Source organism: Oncorhynchus kisutch, linkage group LG15 (assembly GCF_002021735.2).
Source record: "Oncorhynchus kisutch isolate 150728-3 linkage group LG15, Okis_V2, whole genome shotgun sequence".
NCBI classification, from domain to species: domain Eukaryota; kingdom Metazoa; phylum Chordata; class Actinopteri; order Salmoniformes; family Salmonidae; genus Oncorhynchus; species Oncorhynchus kisutch.
This window is the reverse complement of record NC_034188.2, coordinates 17,792,639-17,815,437: the sequence shown is the minus strand read 5'-3', so window position 1 is coordinate 17,815,437 and position 22,799 is coordinate 17,792,639. Positions and strand designations below refer to the sequence as shown.

General features: G+C 42.5%; 1 protein-coding gene across 1 annotated transcript in view; it reads left to right on the top strand.

Annotated features, from left to right (window-relative positions):
- LOC109882699 (PH and SEC7 domain-containing protein 2) overlaps positions 1 to 22,799 on the top strand; it is a 70,159-nt gene that overhangs the window by 37,357 nt on the left and 10,003 nt on the right. Inside the window, exons 4-10 of the mRNA XM_031791371.1 lie at positions 16,427 to 16,615; positions 16,989 to 17,069; positions 17,611 to 17,768; positions 21,129 to 21,187; positions 22,073 to 22,162; positions 22,310 to 22,353; positions 22,456 to 22,729. Of these exons, the coding sequence (XP_031647231.1) occupies positions 16,427 to 16,615; positions 16,989 to 17,069; positions 17,611 to 17,768; positions 21,129 to 21,187; positions 22,073 to 22,162; positions 22,310 to 22,353; positions 22,456 to 22,729 (895 nt within the window). The remainder of the gene's footprint in view (positions 1 to 16,426; positions 16,616 to 16,988; positions 17,070 to 17,610; positions 17,769 to 21,128; positions 21,188 to 22,072; positions 22,163 to 22,309; positions 22,354 to 22,455; positions 22,730 to 22,799) is intronic.

Sequence of the window (22,799 nt, the reverse complement as noted above, 5' to 3'; positions counted from 1 at the left end):
TAGTGGCATGTCTTGTGGGGTACGCATGGGTTTCCTAGCTGTGTGCTAGTAGTTTAAAAAGACAGCTCGGTGCATTCAACATGTCAACACCTCTCATAAATAAAAGTAGTGATGAAGTCAATCTTTCAGCCAGGAGAGATTGACGTGCATATTATCAATGTTAGCTCTCTGTATATCCAAGGGCCAGCCGTGCTGCCCTGTTCTGAGCCCATTGCAATTTACCTAAGTCCTTTTTTGTGGCACCTGACCACACGACTGAACAGTAGTCAAGGTGTGACAAAACTAGGGCCTGTAGGACATGCCTTGTTGATAATTTTGTTAAGAAGGCAGAGCATCGCTTTATTATAGACATATTTCTCCCCATCTTAGCTACTACTGTTTATCAATATGTTTTGAGCATGACAGTTTACAATCTAGTGTTACTCAAAGCAGTTTAGTCATTTCAACTAGCTCAATTTCCACATTCTTTATTACAATATTTAGTTGAGGTTTAGGGTTTAATGAGTGTTTTGTTCCAAATACAATGCTTTTGGTTTTAGAAATATTTAGGGCTAACTTATTCCTTGCCACCCACTCTGAAACTAACTGCAGCTCTTTGTTAAGTGTTGCAGGCATTTCACTCGCTGTAGTAGCTGACATGTATAGTGTTGAGTCATCCGCATACATAGACATACTGGCGTTACTGAAAGCCAGTGGCATGTCGTTAGTAAAGATTGAAAAAAGTAAGGGGCCTAAACAGCTACCCTGGGGAACTCCTGATTCTAACTGGATTATATTTGAGAGGCTTCCATTAAAAAACACCCTTTGTGTTCTGTTAGACAAGTAACCCACATTACAGCCATAACACATACTTTTTTCCAGTTGCAGACTATGATCGATAATGTCAAAAGCTGCACTGAAGTCTACAAGACAGCCCCCACAATCATTTTATCATCAATTTCTCTCAGCCAATCATCAGTCATTTGTGTATGTGCTGTGCTTGTTGAGTGTCCTTCTCAATAAGCATGCTGAAATTCTGTTGTCGATATGTTTACTGTGAAATAGCATTGTATCTGGTCAAACACAATTTCTTCTAGAAGTATTGAGCCAGTGAAGGGGGATTTACTATTCTTGGGTAGCGGAATGACTTTAGCTTCCCTCCAGGCCTGAGGGCACACACTTTCCAGTAGGCTTAAATTGAAGATGTGGAAAATAGGAGTGGCAGTATCATCTGCTATTATCCTCAGTCATTTTCCATCCAGATTGTCAGACCCCGGTGGCTTGTCATTGTTGATAGACAACAATAATTGTTTCACCTCTTCCACACTAACTTTACAGAATTCAAAAGTACAATTCTTGTCTCTCATAATTTGGTCCGAAATACTTGGATGTGTAGTGTCAGCGTTTGTTGCTGGCATGTCATCCATAAGTTTGCTTATCTTGCCAATGAAAAAGTAATTAAATAGTTTGCAATATCAGTGGGCTTTGTGATGAATGAGCCATCTGATTCAATGAATGAAGGAACTGAGTTGGCTTTTTTCCCCAAAAATGTCATTTAAGGCCCCAAAGCTTTTTACTATCATTCTTTACATAATTTATCTTTGTTTCATAGTATAGTTTCTTGTCTTTTTCTTTAGTTTCATCACATGATTTCTTAATTTGCAGTACATTTGCCAATCAGTTGGGCTGCCAGATTTAATTGTCATACCTTTTGCCTCATCCCTCTCAACCATATAATTTTTAAATTCCTCATCAATCCAAGGGGATTTAACAGTTTTTACAGTCATTTTCTTAATGGGTGTGTGCTTATTAGTAACTGGAATAAGTAGTTTCATAAATGCGTCAAGTGTAGAGTCTGGTTGCTCCTCATTACACTCATTACACATATGAATCACTACAAAAATTATTGTATGTCCTCTTATACACCATAATAGGCCCAGCCTTTGGAACTTTGGTTTTCCTAGATATGGATATTATATTGTGATCACTACATCCAATTGATCTGGATACTGCTTTAAAGCACATATCTGCAGCATTAGTAAAGATGTGATCAATAGATGTTAATGATTTCATTCCTGTGCTGTTTGTAACTACCCTGGTACGTTTTTTTCCTGAGTGGGCAGCTTGATGATAGCCAGTCAATATTTAAATCACCCAGAAAATATACTTATCTGTTGATATCTCATACATTATCAAGCATTTCACACATATTATCCAGATACTGACTGTTAGCACTTGGTGGTCTATAGCAGCTTCCCACAAGAATGTGTTTTAGGTGAGACAGATGAACCTGTAGCCATATTACTTCAACAGTATTTAACATGAGATCCTCTCTAAGCTTTACAGGAATGTAGTTCTGAATATAGAGCGCAACACCGCCCTCTTTGGCATTTCTGTCTTTTCGGTAGATGTTATAATCATGTATTGCTACCACTGTATCATCAAAGTTATTATCTAAGTGAGTTTCAGAGATAATCTGAATATGAATGTCATCTGTTACAAGCAAGTTATTGACTTCATGGACCTTGTTTCTTAGGCTATATATGTTAATATGGGCTATTTTTAGCACTTTTCTGGGTTGCTTGATTGTTTTTAATGCTTTACTGGGAAGCTTATCTATCAGAGGTAGACTTACTCATGTTATTTACATTGGAGCTGAGAGGTGAGCAGCATAAAGTTGTCTTCCTACTATTGCACACCGCCTCAGTGCTAACAGTGTAACTCTGGTTTATAGGCTCATTACTGCTTACAACAGCTGTAGGATAAACAGATGTATTAGGTGCAATTAGGGGTACATAAGTTAAATTACTTTCATTGTGTTTGCCATTGCCCCTAAGATCATGTACATTTGATGCAGCATTATGACGACTCATTGTTACAATGGTAGGGATTAACTGAGCTGGTCTTGGATCATTTACCAGTCGTTGTTTCAACGTAGCCTTGAAATGCGTTGGACAGAATCCAGGAGCCAGATGATTTGGATAAACTCCGTCATTCCTGAAGAGTACCTTCTGTTTCCAGAAGGTGTCAAAGTTATCAATAAAAGTGACTCCATTAGAGCTACAGTAGTCTTTTAGCCAAATGTGTAATGCCAGCAGTCTGCTGAATCTTTCACACCCGCAGCCCAACGATGGTACTGGGCCTGAAATGATTGGCCGTTTTTTGGAGTCTTTTAATGCTAAAATCAGTTCTTTAAAATCAAATTTCAAATGTACCGAGCTATCCCACCTGATGTCGTTTGACCCCACATGGACAACGACAGTGTCAGCTCCTGGCATCTGTGGTAGAACAGTCTGAAGCAGCTTTGTTATGTCCTGTACTCGTGCTCCTGTGGTAGAACAGTCTGAAACAGCCTTGTTATGTCCTGTACTCGTGTTCCTGTGGTAGAACAGTCTGAAACAGCTTTGTTATGTCCTGTACAGCCTTGTTATGCCCTGTACTCGTGCTACTGTGGTAGAACAGTCTGAAGCAGCCTTGTTATGTTCTGTACTCGTGCTCCTGTGGTAGAACAGTCTGAAACAGCTTTGTTATGTCCTGTACAGCCTTGTTATGCCCTGTACTCGTGCTCCTGTGGTAGAACAGTCTGAAACAGCCTTGTTATGTCCTGTACTCGTGTTCCTGTGGTAGAACAGTCTGAAACAGCCTTGTTATGTCCTGTACAGCCTTGTTATGCCCTGTACTCGTGCTCCTGTGGTAGAACAGTCTGAAGCAGCCTTGTTATGTCCTGTACTCGTGCTCCTGTGGTAGAACAGTCTGAAACAGCCTTGTTATGTCCTGTACTCGTGCTCCTGTGGTAGAACAGTCTGAAACAGCCTTGTTATGTCCTGTACTCGTGCTCCTGTGGTAGAACAGTCTGAAACAGCTTTGTTATGTCCTGTACTCGTGTTCCTGTGGTAGAACAGTCTGAAACAGCCTTGTTATGTCCTGTACTCGTGCTCCTGTGGTAGAACAGTCTGAAGCAGCCTTGTTATGTCCTGTACTTGTGCTCCTGTGGTAGAACAGTCTGAAACAGCCTTGTTATGTCCTGTACTCGTGCTCCTGTGGTAGAACAGTCTGAAACAGCCTTGTTATGTCCTGTACTCGTGCTCCTGTGGTAGAACAGTCTGAAACAGCTTTGTTATGTCCTGTACTCGTGCTCCTGTGGTAGAACAGTCTGAAACAGCTTTGTTATGTCCTGTACAGCCTTGTTATGCCCTGTACTCGTGCTCCTGTGGTAGAACAGTCTGAAGCAGCCTTGTTATGTCCTGTACTCGTGTTCCTGTGGTAGAACAGTCTGAAACAGCTTTGTTATATCCTGTACAGCCTTGTTATGTCCTGTACTCGTGCTCCTGTGGTAGAACAGTCTGAAACAGCTTTGTTATGTCCTGTACTCGTGCTCCTGTGGTAGAACAGTCTGAAACAGCCTTGTTATGTCCTGTACTCGTGCTCCTGTGGTAGAACAGTCTGAAACAGCCTTGTTATGTCCTGTACTCGTGCTCCTGTGGTAGAACAGTCTGAAACAGCCTTGTTATGTCCTGTACTCGTGCTCCTGTGGTAGAACAGTCTGAAGCAGCTTTGTTATGTCCTGTACTCGTGCTCCTGTGGTAGAAAAGGGTTTTTGCCTTGGGGACCGAGATGTTTCTCACCATAGAGTTGCCTATGATGAAAGCTGGTGATGTTGAATGGGCTGGTCTCTCAGGCAGCCTAACTGTCTGGTGAGGCTGGGAGCTCCGAAGATCTGAACCCGAAGTAGAAGCCACCGGAGAGGGAGAAAGAACCGAGGACGAAGACGCTGGATTGCTATACATATACTATTCTTGCCTACGTGTTCTTCAGATATACTATATATTCCATCCACATACTGTCCATAATGGGATGTATAGACACACTGGCCAGTATATTTATACTGATTTGTGTGTATTGCTGTGTATTGTTAGATATTACTGCACCGTTGGAGCTAGGAATACAAGCATTTCACTACACCTGCTAAATATGTGTATGTGACCAATGAAATTTGATTTGATTTCAATGTAAAATGCGGCTCACTAATGCACAAAAAAATATTGTTTTTGCCCAGTGAGATGCTTCTGAACCTCTTCTGATCCAAGGTGGCGTAGCAGCGGAATGTCTGCTCTGATTGTCTTGTCCCGTCCCCTGTATATATAGTTTTTCTTCGCATATATTTGTATTATTTTTTAATCTCATGTTCTATCTACGGACTGACCATGCTCTCCTGCATCCCGCCTCACCCAATGTGGTATGGATCTGCTATTTTTACATTTTTTAACCGGAACCCCCTTCAGAAGCCCACTAGCTAGCTAGTAGTCAGTTAGCCACTGCTAGCGGTCATCACCGTTAACGCGGACTGCCAGCCTCAGCCCGAGCAACTCCTGCCAGCCTGCACAGTGCGATATCTACCCAGAGCATATCTGACTGCTTTTCTCTACCACATCTCCGGATTCCTACCACAAGCTCTGAATCCTTACTCTGGATCATCGCAGCTAGCTAGCTGCTATCCGAGTGGCTACTCCTGTCTAACATCTCTGTCAAGGAGCAAGCACCAGTTAGCCTGGAGCTAGACTCAAACTAGACCCATCTCCCAGCTAGCCGAAGAGATTCCGTCAAGCAATCCCTGGGCTTTAATTACCTCTTTTGCCAATTGGCCTGAACCCGTTGCTATGTACATGGAGCCCCGCCGATCCATCACAACTGATCTACCGACGTAACCGTCCGAGGGTGTTTCTGTCCCGAAGCAAGCAACAGTAAGCCTGGAGCTAGCCTGGAGCTAGGCCGCTCTCCCGGCTAGCTGAATAATTCCATCAGATAATTCCTGGGCTTCAATACCTCTTCTGCCAATTGGCCTGTACCCTTTGTTGCTGACACGGAGCTCCGCCGATCCATCACAACTGGTCTGCCGACGTAACCCTCCGAGGGGGTTTCAACAGACTCCCCCGTTGCGACGTCCCCCTGAGGCTCTTCTGCTAGCCCCGGCCTGCTAGCTGTCTGAATCGTCATGCCTCCAGCTTGCCTAGCTACTCACTGGACCCTATGATCACTCGACTACTCATGCCTCTCCCTAATGTCAATATGCCTTGTCTATTACCGTTTGGGTTAGTCATTTTTGTATTTCACTGTAGAGCCTCCAGCCCTGCTCAATATGCCTTAGCTAGCCCCCCACACATGCGGTGACCGCACCTGGCTTAAATGGTGCCTCTAGAGACAAAGCCTCTCTCATCGTCATTCAATGCCTAGGCTTACCTACACTGTACTCACATCCTAACATAACCTTGTCTGTACATTATGCCTTGAATCTATTCTTCCGCGCCCAGAAACCTGCTCCTTTTACTCTCTGTTCTGAACGCACTAGACGACCAGTTCTTTTAGCCTTCAGCCGTACTCTTATCCTACTCCTCCTTTGTTCCTCTGGTGATGTAGAGGTTAACCCAGGCCCTGCAGCCCCCAGCATCACTCCAATTCCCCAGGCGCTCTCATTTGTTGACTTCTGTAATCTTAAAAGCATTTGTTTCATGCATGTTGACATTAGAAGCCTCCTCCCTAAGTTTGTTTTATTCACTGCTTTAGCACACTCCATCAACCCTGATGTCCTAGCTGTGTCTGAATCCTGGCTTAGGAAGGCCACCAAAAATCCTGAAATTTCCATCCCTAAACATAACGTTTTCCGACAAGATAGAACTGGGGGCGGAGTTGCATTCTACTGCAGAGATAGCCTGCAGAGTTCTGTCATACTATCCATGTCTGTGTCCAAACAATTCAAGCTTCTACTTTTAAAAATCCACCTTTCTAGAAACAAGTCTCTCACCATTGCCACTTGTTATAGACCCCACTTGGCCCCCAGTTGTGCCCTGGACACCATATGGAAATTGATCGCCCCCCATCTATCTTCAGAGTTCGTACTGTTAGGTGACCTAAACTGGAACATGCTTAACACCCCGGCCGTCCTACAACCTAAGCTAGATCAAATCAAATCAAATGTATTTATATAGCCCATCGTACATCAGCTGATATCTCAAAGTGCTGTACAGAAACCCAGCCTAAAACCCCAAACAGCAAGCAACACTTCAGCGAGCAGACCTTTCTAATCGACCTGGCCCGGGTATCCTGGAAGGATATTGGCCTCATTCCATCAGTAGAGGATGCCTGGTTGCTCTTCAAAAGTGCTTTCCTCTCCATCTTAAATAAGCATGCCTCGTTCAAAAAATGTAGAACTAAGAACAGATATAGCCCTTGGTTCACCCCAGACTTGACTGCCCTTGACCAGCACAAAAACATCCTGTGGCGTTTTGCATTAGCATCGAATAGCCCCCGCAATATGCAACTTTTCAGGGAAGTCAGGAACCAATATACCCAATCATTTAGGAAAGCTAAGGCTGGCTTTTTCAAACAGAAATGTGCTTCCTGTAGCACAAATTCCCAAAAGTTTTGGGACACCGTAAAGTCCATGGAGAATAAGAGCACCTCCTCCCAGCTGCCCACTGCACTGAGGATAGGAAATACTGTCACCACCGATAAAGCTACGATAATCGATCATTTCAATAAGCATTTTTCCCATCTTTCCACCTGGCTACCCCTACCCTGGCCAACATCTCAGCACCCCCTGCAGCAACTTACCCCCTCCCCGCTTCTCCTTCACCCAAATCCAGACAATCTGGACCCTCTCTTTCTAAAATTGACCACCAAAATTGTTGCAACGACTATTACTAGCCTATTCAACCTCTCTTTTGTATCATCTGAGATCCCCAAAGATTGGAAAGCTGTCACGGTCATCCCCCTCTTCAAAGGATGAGACACTCTAGGCCCAAACTGTTATAGACCTATATCCATCCTGCCCTGCCTTTCTAAAATCTTCGAAAGCCAAGTTAATAAATAGATTACCGACCATTTCAAATCCCACCAAGCCAACGATGAAAATAAAACCTAATATAACTCAAACGGAAAGCATTTGCATTTTTGCGCAGTCCAGGCAGTGCTGAGAGGGATAGTTTCTCCACTATGCAATCTGGTTTCCGAGCTGGTCATGGGTGCACTTCAGCCACGCTTAAGGTCCTCAACGATATCATAACCGCCATCGATAAGAGACAGTACTGTGCAGCCGTCTTCATCGACCTGGCCAAGGCTTTCGTCTCTGTCAATCACCTCATTCAATCAAATACCTAGGTGTCTGGTTAGACTGTAACCTCTCCTTCCAGACTCATATTAAAACTTCATAGGGATTGGTGTCCCGCTAGCGGGTCGATTTCCGGTGAAACTGGAGGGCGCGTAATTCAAATAAATTTGAATAGTTATTATAGCGGTTAAACATTTAGGTACATATAAGTGTCTATATCGGCTGAAAGCTTAAATTCCTGTTTCTCTAACTGCACTGTCCAATTTACAGTAGCTATTACATCGGAAACATGCCATATGATTGTTTGAGGACGGCGCCCCACAACAAAATATTTTTTCCACAGGCACAGGTTTCATACATTCACATATAAAGATTAAATATTCACTTACTTTTTGAAAATCTTCCCCTGATTTGTCACCCGAAGGGTCCCAGAGATAACATATAGTGTTGTTTTGTTAGATAAAATCATTTTTTATATCCCAAAAAGTCTCTATAGTTGGCTTGCAGAGAAAGGAATCCAAAAATCTACCCCTAAACTTTGTTTCAACAAGTCAAAATACGTTTGTATTTACTCCTCAAACACCCTAAATGTAAACTATAATATATATTTAGGAAAGAAGTATGTTCAATACGAAACCGATTTTAGCAGGTGCGCAACTTCATCATTGTACGCGATGACACGGATTTTCAAGACTGTGTTCTCATACAAAAACTCTTATTTCTTATTTGTTTTTTGAAGTTACAAGCATGAACTTTGAATATAGACTGCTGACACCCTGTGGAAACCATAGGAATTGCACTATTTTAGAATATGAGCTTTCTCTTGCATTTCTAAGAGGATGTTCTCTCAAAAAAACAAATTCTGGTTGGTTTTTCTTTGGATTTTCTCCTACCATATCTATTGTGTTATATTCTCCTACATTATTTTAACATTTCTACAACCTTCAAAGTGTTTTCGTTCCAATGGTACCAATAATATGAATATCCTGGCTTCAGGGCCTGAGCTACAGGCAGTTTGCTTTGGGCATGTCATTCAGTCGGAAATGGAGAAAAAGGAGCCTGATGCCTAAGAAAAAGCATCTCCAATCCAAAATTAAATCTAGAATCGGCTTTCTATTTCGCAACAAAGCCTCCTTCACTCATGCCACCAAACATACCCTCGTATAACTGACTATCCTACCGATCCTTGACTTCGGCGATGTCATTTACAAAATAGCCCCCAACACTCTACTCAGCAAACTGGATGTAGTCTATCACAGTGCCATCCGTTTTATCCCCAAAGCCCTATATACTACCCACCACTGCGACCTGTATGCTCAAGGTTGGCTGGCCCTTACTACATATCCGTCACCAAACCCACTGGCCCCAGGTCATCTATAAGTCTTTGCTCGGTAAAGCCCCGCCTTATCTCAGCTCACTGATCACCATAGCAACACAGACCCGTAGCACGCTCTCCAGCAGGTATATTTCACTGGTCATGCCCAAAACTAACGCTTCCTTTGGCCGCCTTTCCTTCCAGTTCTCTGCTGCCAATGACTGGAACTAATTGCAAAAATCTCTGAAGCTGGAGTCTTATATCTCCCTCACTAACTTTAAGCATCAGCTGTCAGAGCAGCTTACCGATCGATCACTGTACCTGTACACAGCCAATCTGTAAATTGCACACACGACTACCTCATCCCCATATTATTACTTACTCTCTTGCTCTTTTGCACCCCAGTATCTCTACTTGCACATTCATCATCTGCACATCTATCACTCCAGTATTAATGCTAAATGTGTATTATTTATTCCGCTAGGGCCTATTTTTTGACTACCTCCCTACTCTTCTACATTTGCACACACTGTATACATTTCTATTTTTATTTTGTGTTGTTGATTGTACGTTTGCTTATGTGTAACTCTGTGTTGTTGTTTTTGTCGCATTGCTTTGCTTTATCTTGGCCAGGTTGCAGTTGTAAATGAGAACTTGTTCTCAACTGGCCTACCTGGTTAAATAAGGTTGAAATAAAAAAATAACCTGGTATAGGGTAGCTAACTAGAATGCAGGTGACTGGTTAGCTACGGGGAAGCAAAAAATAGAGTAGTCTGTGCGATGTGTATAATTGGAACCAGGGCAGAGCCCATCCACCATCCCCAACCACCATCCCCAACCACCATCCACCATCCGCCATCCCCATCCCCATCCCCATCCCCTTCCCCATCCACCATCCACCATCCACATCTCCATCCCCATCCAACATCCACCATCCCCAACCACCATCCCCATCCACCATCCACCATCCCCACCCACAACGAAACCTCCTTGAATGTAACAGCGCTCACTGTTGCCCCTAGTGGACGGTTTCAACGTAATCTCCCGATGTCCTCAGACATGGGTGGACGTCGAATCCTGACTTGTATCACAGGTGACCTGGCTGGGAGATACTTAAATCACACCAGATGATTTCACTGGATTATTTACATACATTTTTAGCTGCCTTTGTATTTAATTTACATGTTATACGTACATCGACTGTATCACTCGATGCCATTGACTGAGAGGACATTTATTACGTATATTTTTCTCCAGACCCTACGTCATTGATCCTCAACCAGGACAAAACAGTCGAAGACTATTGTATCCAATTGTTACTGCTCCTATGGTGTTCTTCTAGAGGTTGCAGGAGTATATTTAACATTTGGAGTGAGAGCTCATAAATATGTCATAAACGTTCAACCCAGATTCCAAAGTATTCCTTTTGGAGGTTGCGTTGCAATCGTTTGACGTCATGATTGAGTTCACGGGCCTATGATGCCTGCTAGAAAGGAATGCTGATGTTCGTGAAATGTTAGAATGTGGTGGCCATTTGAGAAGTCAGATAGAGCTGGGGGGCTGAAACTCTGTGAGACCAGACTGCCTTATATAAACACTTTCTTCACTAGAATCCTTGTCAGTGACTTGCATCACAATGTTGATGACAACATCCTGTTTCCTGCTAGCTTAGTGATCAGGGCCTATTGTGGTCCTGTCACATCATGGCTGTCGAGCTTTCAATGGCTGTCTATAAGGTCTAGTCTAGATAAGGGTCCCAGGTGCCTATTCTCTTCTCTTTGTCCTACCTTATCGGTCTCTCTATCCCCCACCTCCCTCTCTCCCCTCCTCTGTCTGTTTGTCCTCCCCTTGTCACTTTATTTTTGTCTCCACGATTCCTCAAGATTAGAAGGAGGAATTTAAAAACAGAGGGAGTAGGTATTGATGTGTCAGAGTAGATGATTAATATCTGCCACTGTGTGTGTGTGTGTGTGTGTGTGTGTGTGTGTGTGTGTGTGTGTGTGTGTGTGTGTGTGTGTGTGTGTGTGTGTGTGTGTGTGTGTGTGTGTGTGTGTGTGTGTGTGTGTGTGTGTGTGTGTGTGTGTGTGCCAGTTATCTATACTTATCACAATGCCACCAGTCCACGTCTTCTTCTGCTTTTGGAGGGTGAGTCAGAGATGGTTGGCAACACAATACACAACACTAGGGCCAAATACAGTGCATTCAGAAAGTATTATTTTTCAATATTTTGTTCCGTTACAGAAATATTCTAAAATTGATTACATTAATCGTTTTCCTCATCAATCTACCCATAATACCCCATAATGACATCACAATACCCCATAATAACAAAGTGAAGACAAGTTGTTAGAAATACTGAAAAACTTAAATACCTTATTTACATAAGTATTCAGACCCTTTGCTATGAAACTCCAAATTAAGCTCTGGTGCATTGTGTTTCCATTGATCGTCCTGGAGATGTTTCTACAACTTGATTGAAGTCCATCTGTGGTAAATTCAATTGATTGCACATGATTTGGAAAGGCACACACCTGTCTATATAAGGTCCCACAGTTGACAGTGCATGTCAGAGCAAAAACCAAGCTATAGGCCTTTGTGGTAGATAGGAAAGACGGAAGCCACTCCTCAGTAAAAGGCACATGACAGCCCGCTTGGAGTTTGCCAAAAAGGCACCTAAATGACCCTAAGACCATAATAAACAAGATTCTGTGGTCTGATCAAACCAAGATTGAAATCTTTGGCCTGAATACCAAGCGTCACATCTGGAGGAAACCAGGCACCGCTCATCACCTGGCCAATACCATCCCTACGGGGAAGCATAGTGGTTGCAGCAGCATGCTGTGGGGATGTTTTTCAGCGGCAGGGGCTGGGAGACTAGTCAGGATCGAGGGAAAGATGAACGGAGCAAGGTACATACAGATGATTGATGAAAATCTGCTCTGGAGCACTCAGGAACTCAGACTGGGGTTACGGTTCACCTTCCAACAGGACAACAAACCTAAGCACACAGCAGGAGTGGCTTCGGAACAAGTCTCTGAATGTCCTTGAGTGGCCCAGCCAGAGCCCAGACTTAAACCTGGTCGAACACCTCTGGAGAGTCCTGAAAATAGCTGTGCAGTGACACTCCCATTCCAACCCGACAGAGCTTGAGAGGATCTGCAGAAAAGAATGGGAGAAACTCCCCAAATACAGGTGTGCCAAGTTTGTAGCGTCATACCCGAGAAGATTCAAGGCTGTAATTGCTGCCAAAGGTGCTTCAACAAAGTACTGAGAAAGGGTCTGAATACTTATGCAAATGTATTATTTTAGTTTTCATTTCATTTTATAAATGTGCAATCATTTCTAAAAACAACTGTTTTTGCTTTGTCATTATGGGATATTGTACGGGAAAAAAAAGGGAAGGGAAAAAAAAGATTCAATTAATTTTGGAATAAAACTGTAACAACAAAATGTAGAAAAAGTCAAGTGGTCTGAATACTTTCCGAATGCACTGTAGAGGGAAATGACCATAGCTGTAGGGTAGAAGTGGACCTGCCTTTGAATATGATCATATGACACATTTTTTGAATATGACTGATATTTTGAAGAGTTATGTCAACAATGTGGTTTCTGGGCCTTTAGGCCATGAGAAAACAGGCTTTTCTTTGCATCACAACATAGCAACCGTTGGAAAAGACCAGGGAGGGAGTGGCGTAATGGGTTAGGCACAGACCTGAATGATCATCGAAGTGAGGGTGTACTAACAAGATTTAGGAACATAATTCGGTAGATTGTGTGGTCTGTCGCTCCGCCCCTCACATTCTTTTTTGAGGGAGACTTCCAAGAACCTTCAAGGGAAAAATCTAATATCCATTCACACTGTGTAGGCTACAAACACTATAGTTAGATAAGTATGTGCTCTTAAACCGCGTAATAACCATGCAGTGCTTCGAGTCCCGTTTGTGTCGGAAAAGACTGACGAAAATCTGATTGTTTAAGCCTCTGGGTAAATACCGCCGAAGACTAATGCCGGATTTTATCCAACACCGCTGGATGATGTCGTGCGCTCATTGACACTGATTCCCATCCTCGAACGCGGGAGATAAAATGTGGAAAGAGGAATATGACTGTCATTTCGACTTGCTTCTCGAACTTCTGTAAGTATTTTTTATGGTTTCGCCCACAGATAAGTTGTTCTGAAGTTTCTTGTGTCAGTCAGACTCAGAATAAACGGGAGTGTGTGCTGTATTTGCAATTACAATATTGAGCGGAACAGTTTTGACAGCCGTTGCAAATCAACTAAAGCATGGATTTGCCACTAAACAGTTTAATAACACTTTCATGAAAAATGTGGCTACTTGAAGTATAATTGCCATACGTTTGAGAATAGCTAATTGACTATGCCGTATAAAAAAAAACGTTACAATGAATTATCTGTATGGTTCGAACTTTAGTCAGTTTATAATGGGTTTGTAACGCGGATGAACACATTTGAACCATCTCTGTTGACCCAATACATTTGAACCATCTCTGTTGACCCAATACATTTGAACCATCTCTCTTGACCCAATACATTTGAACCATCTCTGTTGACCTTGCTACATATTGCTCACTCTTATGGGAGACTGGCAACAACGTTGTTCAACATGCCCCTAGGAATTAACAAGCTGCTCTGTTTCCTTTTTAAAAAAGTGACTATAATTCCTATGCCTTTATCAGTTGTTGTCACGGCAGTATACTGTAGTGTCACGGCAGTATACTGTATTGTCACGGCAGTATACTGTAGTGTCACGGCAGTATACTGTATTGTCACGGCAGTATACTGTAGTGTCACGGCAGTATACTGTATAACAGAATGAGACTGAGGGGGCAGTAGGTTATGAATGATCCAGTGGTGTATTAGACTAGTGTTGTGTTGGAGTCCTTGGTATTATTCCATCAAGACATTGCACAGAGGATGCCAGTGATTGCACGTATAGCTACAAGCCTCAGTTATGAAACACACAGACACACACACCCCTACTCATAAATAACATGCACACTCACCCCTTTTTCTAACACAGACACAGACACACACACACACACTCAGACACAGACAGACAGACAGACAGACAGACAGACAGACAGACAGACAGACAGACAGACAGACAGACAGACAGACAGACAGACAGACAGACAGACACAGACAGACAGACAGACAGACAGACAGACAGACAGACAGACAGACAGACAGACAGACAGACAGACAGACAGACAGACAGACAGAAACACACACAGACACAGCCCTCATGCTCTTCACCCGACACACCCTTGCTGGTCTAGGTTTGGATGGCACACAGCACAACTGAAAGAGAGATTACTATGTGAGTCACAGACATGCTGTCTCATGCTCTAAGTATGAGCTCACACACAGACACATACACACACAGACACACACACAGACACACACACGCACACCGATTCACTTTTAAATGAGCTTACTATTCAGGGGAAATCTACTCATGACTTCTCAAATGCATAATAGTTACAATGAAAGGTACATGGAACTGTACTGTAGTTCACTTCATCCAAGATAAAGATCAAGGGTCAAAATCCATATTGAATGCCAGTGGCTGTGAGTCAGTATCTTTGTTCTAAATGGCCCTGGTCAAAAGTACTATAGGGAATACGGTTCAATTTAGGACTGTGTGTTGTGCAGTTGATGGACATTGTATGTCTTCACTGCCGTGACTCCCAGGCTGGCACGAGTTGTTCATTATTCAGGAGATCCACAATTTTCTTATGAACAGAAATGTGGTTAGGATTAGGCATGGTGGCCAACGTGGAGAGTCGCTTAGGGAAATGCATCTGTAAGATATGAAGATAAAAAAAACACATATGTTGTAGCCTAGGGGCAAGTTTGGACAACTTTTGGCGATAGTGTGAGGCTTGTGCTCATTGCATGCTGTTGCCTAGTTGAGGGTTGTGGGTAATTGTGATGTAGGCGACATCAACCTGGGAAGGGCAGTAATTGCACATACATGTGAAAGATAATGATGAATAGAATGGCAATTATTTTGTTGATAGCTCCTCGCCTGTCTTAAGCTGGGGGAAGAAGAGTACATCTTCCTTGTACAGAGGGAGGTATGAGTACCTAGTCTCCTTTGGGGATAGTTCCATCCTTGTGCGAGGCTTGTGCTCAAGGCACGTTGTTGCCTGCAGTGAGGATTGTGGGTAATTGTGAGGTAGGAGACATCAACCTGGGAGGGGTAGTATTTGTGCCTGTCATCTCTCCTCCTAGGACACTGGGTTCCGCCGCCCGTTGTGTCCACGGCAACCGACACATTACCGTGCGAAGGCGTATTGAATGTAGGAATGAATGAAGTCGATCTAATTAGATTATGCAGAACAATCCGGATCGTTTATAGAGAGAATGTTGACAATATCAAAGAGACACTTAAAATGATAGGGTCGACCAGCACACCTGGTCTGGTATTGAGGCCTTTGACGTTTGTTTTTACTACTATTTCAGTACTGTTTGTTTAGGATGTTTTATGTGTTTTTGGTTAGAGGGATAGAGAGATATAAGGACTCTGTCTCAGATATTCTATCTTTATGTGTCTTCAGGGAATTTGTATTATTGAATCAGGGTTATATGAGAAAAATCATATCTAATTTGCCATGTAACTTTCGTGTTGATAAAATATCACACATTTTGTATATTTATTATCGTATCTATTTGTTTATTCTTGTCTAATGAAATGGACAGGTTTTTCTTTAGAGGACATTATGTCATTAAGGGTCTTGAAATTGGAGTTTATAGCTCCCATATATCATCATAACATTCTATATTTTCATCTTCATGACTGCCAGTCAGTGGTCCTGCTAGGGCACTGTTCTGTGAGGCAGGTAGGTGCCATACTATCAGCTCACTAAGGCTGTCATGTTGGTTGGTCCACAGAGATCTGTCTGTGTGTGTTGTGTTCTTAACAATGTCAACCTCAGAGTGTCTGTCCTAATGGAGAGTGTCTGTCCTAATCTCTGAATGTCCCTGTGTGCGTCCTCCTCAGTGATACCAACGTCACTGACGTGCTGTCGGACTCAGAGCCGAGCGGTCTGGAGCAGCTGGAGAGAGGCAGCACGGACACCCTGGCCAATGGTTGCCGTGCCGAATGTAACGCCGCCAAACGCCTTGCCAAGCGCCTGTTCTACCTGGAGGGCTTCAAACGCTGCGATGTGGCACGCCACCTGGGAAAGAAGTGGGGTTTCAGGCATACACCCCCCCCCCCCAAGACCACACACACACGCACAAGATCACACACACACAAGACCACACACACAAGATCAAACACACACAAGACCAAACACACAAGACTACACACACACAGTCATTCAGTTAGTCACTGATACACATGCATGTCTCACAGTGTTTATATTGTATTTTGTATCATCTTGAACTTCATATTGATCTCTCTCTCTCTCTCTCCTCTCTCTCTCTCTCTCTCTCTCTCTCTCTCTCTTTCTCTCTCTCTCTCTCTCTCTCTTCTCTCTCTCTCTTTCTCTCTCTTTCTCTCTCTCTCTCTCTTTCTCTCTCTCCCTCCCTCATCCCTTCTCTCTCTGTCCATCATGCAGTAATGAGTTCAGCCAGCTGGTGGCGTCAGAGTACCTCAGCTTCTTTGACTTCTCTGGTCTGTCATTGGACAAGGCCCTGAGGTAAGCCCAGTCAGCACTATTCTCACATCACTGCTCACAACACATTAGCCTAATACTGATTTCTCTGAGTATAGAGCTGTAGTGTGCCTCTATTTTGCTATACAGTCAACTGTCACCTCCGATAATACAGTATGCCATGATTTGGGACTGTCTTGAATGCATGTATTAAACCACAGCATGCAGATATCCAGAGTAAATGAACATGTTTGTATTGGGAGTGGTGAACCACACTTACACTGCGTTTACACTGAATTAATGTGCACTGCATTGTATTGTACTAATCTACTTTAGCCTCACACATACGACGCCATTATCAATTTCAAAAATAAATGTGAGCCTAGAAATGGAGAAATGGTCTGATGAGTACAAATGTGAGATTTTTGGTTCCAACCGCCGTGTCTTTGTTAGACGCTGAGTAGGTGAACGGAGGATCTCCGCATGTAGCTTATGTCCTATATCACTGTACGGACAGATACACTCTGCATTCTAGCCTGAAAACAATACTGCCTTCTCACTCGTTGGTCTTTGACCTAATTCTCAGGAACTTCCTGAAAGCCTTTCCTCTGATGGGGGAGACCCAGGAGAGAGAAAGGATCCTGGTCCACTTCTCTAAGAGGTTCTGTGTCTGCAACCCCACAGCCCTCGCCCCCGAAGGAAAGGACATATCCGAACGGAATGATAATGATGAAGAAGATGATGGTGATGATGATTATAATTAGGGTGTTGGGGAGGCTTGTGAAGACTATGATGAGGATGAAAATGAAGACTGTCTTGGACATTCTACACAGGAACACTCAAAGTCAATCTTTTATGAATCATTCTTTATTATCAGCACCCTGGAGAGGTTCCAACCAACTCAATGCACCAAGTACACATGTCGATCAGGAGCTCTCCCGGGGTAGTCCTGTTAGTTAGTTCTCTTATATACTGCAGACAAGTTATATTTGCATGATATAGCTTATTCATCATTCATAATGAATTCATCATTAACGTTTGCTTCATTCATGTGACCGACCAATACTGGTTCATACCAGTACCTCACGAGACTTCTCTCTAAACTGAGACCTTGAAACTGAGATATTTTCGTTCTCAAAACAAGGGTCTGGGCGTACTGCCAAATTGCACATACTGATAGTGAAGATTCATTCAATCAATCACTTGCGCGAACACAGAAATTGGTTGTTAGAAGAGCACAAACATAACATTTTCCATCACAAGACGATAACAGCTTTGTTGCCTTGAATGAATAACCAGTGCCGGGTCTTGCCACTAAGCGACATAAGAATATGCTTAGGGACTCATGGCCGCTAGGGGGCCCAGACCCCCATTCCTTTTTTTAGAAAGTCAGGACAGTAAAACTCACAAGGTGCAATTTAAACATTTGGTAGTGCATAAGCAGTTTTTTTCTTGTTATCTCAGTCACTGGCAGTCACTCAATTATCCCATGTCAGTTTTATAGATTACTTGGTAAGTTAGTCTAGCCAGCTATCTAAACCTTGTAGTTATCATTGCCCATTTACTGACCGGGTATGCAAGGCACGTGGCCCTGACTTCCAGGGGGTCCCAATGAACTTTGTTGGTCACGCTCACTCAGATAGCATATTAACACGGCATACAGTGCCTTCATAAGGTATTCACACCCCTTTACTTTTTCCACATTTTGTTGTGTTACAAAGTGAGATTAAAATGGATCTATACAAAATACTCTGTGGAAGACAAATTCAAAAATTTGTAACAAAAAATATGAAAAATATTACACAAATATATCTTGATTAGATAAGTATTCAACCCCCTGAGCCAGTACATGTTGGCATGAACCTTTGGCAGCAATTACAGCTGTGAGTCTTTCTGGATAAGTCTCTTAAGAGATGTGCACACCTGGATTGTACATTATTTGCAAATTATATATATTTTAAATTCTTCAAGCTCTGCCAAGTTGGATGTTGATCATTGCTAGACAGCCATTTACAATTCTTTCTCAGAAATCCAAGCCAATGTATGTCAAAACTGTAACTAGGACATTCAATGTTGTCTTGGTAAGCAACTCCAGTGTATATTTGGCCTTGTATTTCTGGTTATTGTCCTGCTGAAAGGTGAATTTTCCTGTTAGAATGCAGACTAAACCAGGTTTTCCTCTAGGATTTTGCCTGTGCTTCCCTCTATTCTGTTTCTTTTCATCAACAAAAAAACACCCTAGTCATTGCTGATGACAAGCATACACATAACATGATGTAGCCACCACCATGCTTGAAAATATGAAGAGTGGTACTCAGTGATGTGTTGTGTTAGATTTTCCCCCAAACATAACGCTTTGTATTCAGGACAAAAAGTAGATTTCTTTGCCACATTCTTTGCAGTTTTACTTTAGTGCCTTGTTGCAAACAGGATGCGTGTTTTGGAATATTTTTTATTCCCTACAGGCTTCCTTCTTTTCACTCTGTCAATTAGGTTAGTATTGTGGAGTAACTACAATGTTGTTGATCCATTCTCAGTTTTCTCCTATCACTGCTATTAAACTCTAACTATTTTAAAGTCACCATTGGCCTCATGGTGAAATTCCTGAGCGGTTTCCTTCTTCTCTGGCAACTTAGTTAGGAAGGACGCCTGAATCTTATTTGTGATTATGTTTATTGATACACCATCTAAAGTGTAATTAATAACTTCACCATACTCAAGTCGATATTCAATGTCTGCTTTTAATTGTTATTTATTTACCCATCTACCAATAGGTGTGAGGCATTGGAAACCCCCTGGTCTTTGTGGTTGAATTTGTGTTTGAAACTCACTGCTCGACTGCGGGACATTACAAATAATTATATGTGTGAGGTACAGAGATGAGATGTTAAACACAATTATTGCGCACAGAGTGAGTCCTTGCAACTTAATATGTGACTTTTAAAAGTTTTACTCCTGAACTTATTTAGGCCATAACAAAAGGGTTGAATACTTATTCACTCAAGACATTTCAACTTTTCATTTTTAATTAATTAGCCTTTTTTTCCCCAAAAAACATAATTCCGCTTTGACATTGTGGGGTATTGTGTGTGACAAAAAATCTAAATTGAATCTATTTGAAATTCAGGCTGTAACACAACAAAATGTGGAAAAAGTTAAGGGATGTGAAAACTTTCTGATGGCACTGTAAAGTCATGGCAAAATGTGTGGAATTAGCTATGAAACTGAAAAAGATTCTCTCCATCCCATGGCAAAATGTGTAGAATGGCAGAAAATTAGCTTTAGAATAGAGTTTTAGAATAGAGTTTTAGTTCCGCTCAATGGCAAAGTGAGCAGAATAGCATTAAATGAGTTTTAAAACGACAGAATGTTCTCTCTGCCCCATGGCGAATTAAGCAGAATCGCATTAAATGAGTTTTAAAACGACAGAATGTTCTCTCTGCCCCATGGCGAATTAAGCAGAATCGCATTAAATGAGTTTTAAAACGACAGAATGTTCTCTCTGCCCCATGGCGAATTAAGCAGAATCGCATTAAATGAGTTTTAAAACGACAGAATGTTCTCTCTGCCCCATGGCGAAATGAGCAGAATCGCATTAAATGAGTTTTAAAAACGACAGAATGTTCTCTCTGCCCCATGGCGAATTAAGCAGAATCGCATTAAATGAGTTTTAAAACGACATTATGTTTTCTCTGCCCCATGGCAAAGTGAGCAGAATCGCATTAAATGAGTTTTAAAACGACAGAATGTTCTCTCTACCCCATGGCAAAATGTGTAGAATTGTCAAAACTGTGCTTTAAAACTGCAATGATTTCTCTACGCCCCATGGCAAAATGTGTAGAATTGCAGGACATTAACATTAGAGCTGCTCATTTTACTCTTCGTCATCAAGAGGTAGGCCACTAAAAGGTTTTGCCCGTGAGGTGGAGCTGCCCCAACCAGATTCTCCCAAAAAACATTTAAAAAACATGACATTTCTTACATTCACATTTTGAATGGCATATTATAAAGTATTATGCCAGGTATTGTTGAGACTTCAAAATATAAGCTAGTCACTCATGACATTTAGATAACAATCAAAAACACCTTTTCTTCTTCCAACAGACGGAGCCCATACGTTAACCTGCGCCCTAATGCTGCTCAACACTGATCTACATGGACACGTATGTACAGCTCTGTTATCAAACCTACAATCTGTGGAGATGGATGGAAATCAATGTAAAGGCAGGATCCCTCCTACTGCAGTCGACTCATTGTATTTATATTTTTAGCTTGGCTGTCTTTAAGAATAACCCCCCCTCCTTAAGCCAGGCAACACCTGTTTACAAATGATGTGCTGCATCAACATAGCTCCTCTCTCTCTCTCTCTCTCTCTCCTCTCTCTCTCTCTCTCTCTCTCTCTTCTCTCAGCTCTCGTCTCTCTCTCTCTCCTCTCTCTCTCTCCATCTTCCCTCTCCTCTCTCCTTCTCATCTCTCCTCTCTCTCTCCTCATCTCTCCTCTCTCTCTCTCTCTCTCTCTGTCCTCTGTCCTACTTTTTTGCCTCTTTCTGTCTCCTGCCTCCTCTTTCTGTCTCCTGCCTCCTCTTTCTGTCTTCTGACTCCTCTTTCTGTCTCCTGCCTCCTCTTTCTGTCTCCTTCTGCCTCCTCTTTCTGTCTCCTACTACTAAATACCACAGTATACTAACTCTTAGCCAGTGTTTAACATGCGCTCTCACAATCTTTCCCTCTCTCCTTCCTTTCTTCTCCTCTCCTCTCATATCCTCCTGCATTCTGTCTGTCCTTTGTGTGACCTCTGTGTATCCTCTGGTTGTCCTGCTCCGTAGGTGGTAAGTGGTTTTTAGCACTAACCTCTTCTGTGTCTCTCCATGTACAGTATACAGTATATCTGTAGCTGTAATGTAACCAATCAACACATAGTGCATGATGATGTGAATAGCTAGCGCCCTAACTGCACAGCACTGACACCTAGTGGTCAATATTTCAAAGGTTTCTCAACAGATACCGTATTTAGCTTTAATTCTCTGTGTGGTTTTGTTTCTCTTGTCCAGAACATTGGGAAGAAGATGTCTTGCCAGCAGTTCATCAGTAATCTGGATAGCCTAAATGATGGCAAAGACTTCCCTAAAGACCTATTAAAGGTGTGTTATGCTAGGACAATATTGCTAATGTAATAATTAGTCAGATTCCAAAGTTGACATGACTCTGAAGTTCATTCAGTACAATGAGGTGTAATGTGAGTTTTCTCTCCCACCATTTTGATTTCTTCATTTCCTCTTCCTGTTTAGGTGCTGTATAATTCAATAAAGAACGAGAAGCTTGAATGGGCAATGTGAGTATCCATTCTCAGGTGTGTGTGTGTGTATGATGCTTGTTCGTGTGTGCATGTGCGTGTGTGTGTCCTATGTTATATCTGATATCTGATGTATTGCAGTGAGGAAGAGGAGTTCAGGAAGAGTCTATCAGAGCTGGTGGAGGAGCAGTGTGAGGGAGGGGGGAAGAGGGGGGTTGCCAGGGTAACGGATGGCAATAACCCTTTCATCGCCATCCCCATCCTACTCAACGCTGTCACCTATAAACATGGTGTCCTGACCCGCAAAAGCCACGCAGACATGGACGGCAAACGCAGTGAGGATACACACAAACACACACAACAACACACACACACAGAATCACACACATGGGATTTCTTAATGTATGAGTCTTCAGTTATTGAGATTTAAACAATGTTAAAAATAACTGGTGTCTCTCTCTCTCCTCTCTCTCTCCGCTCTCTCT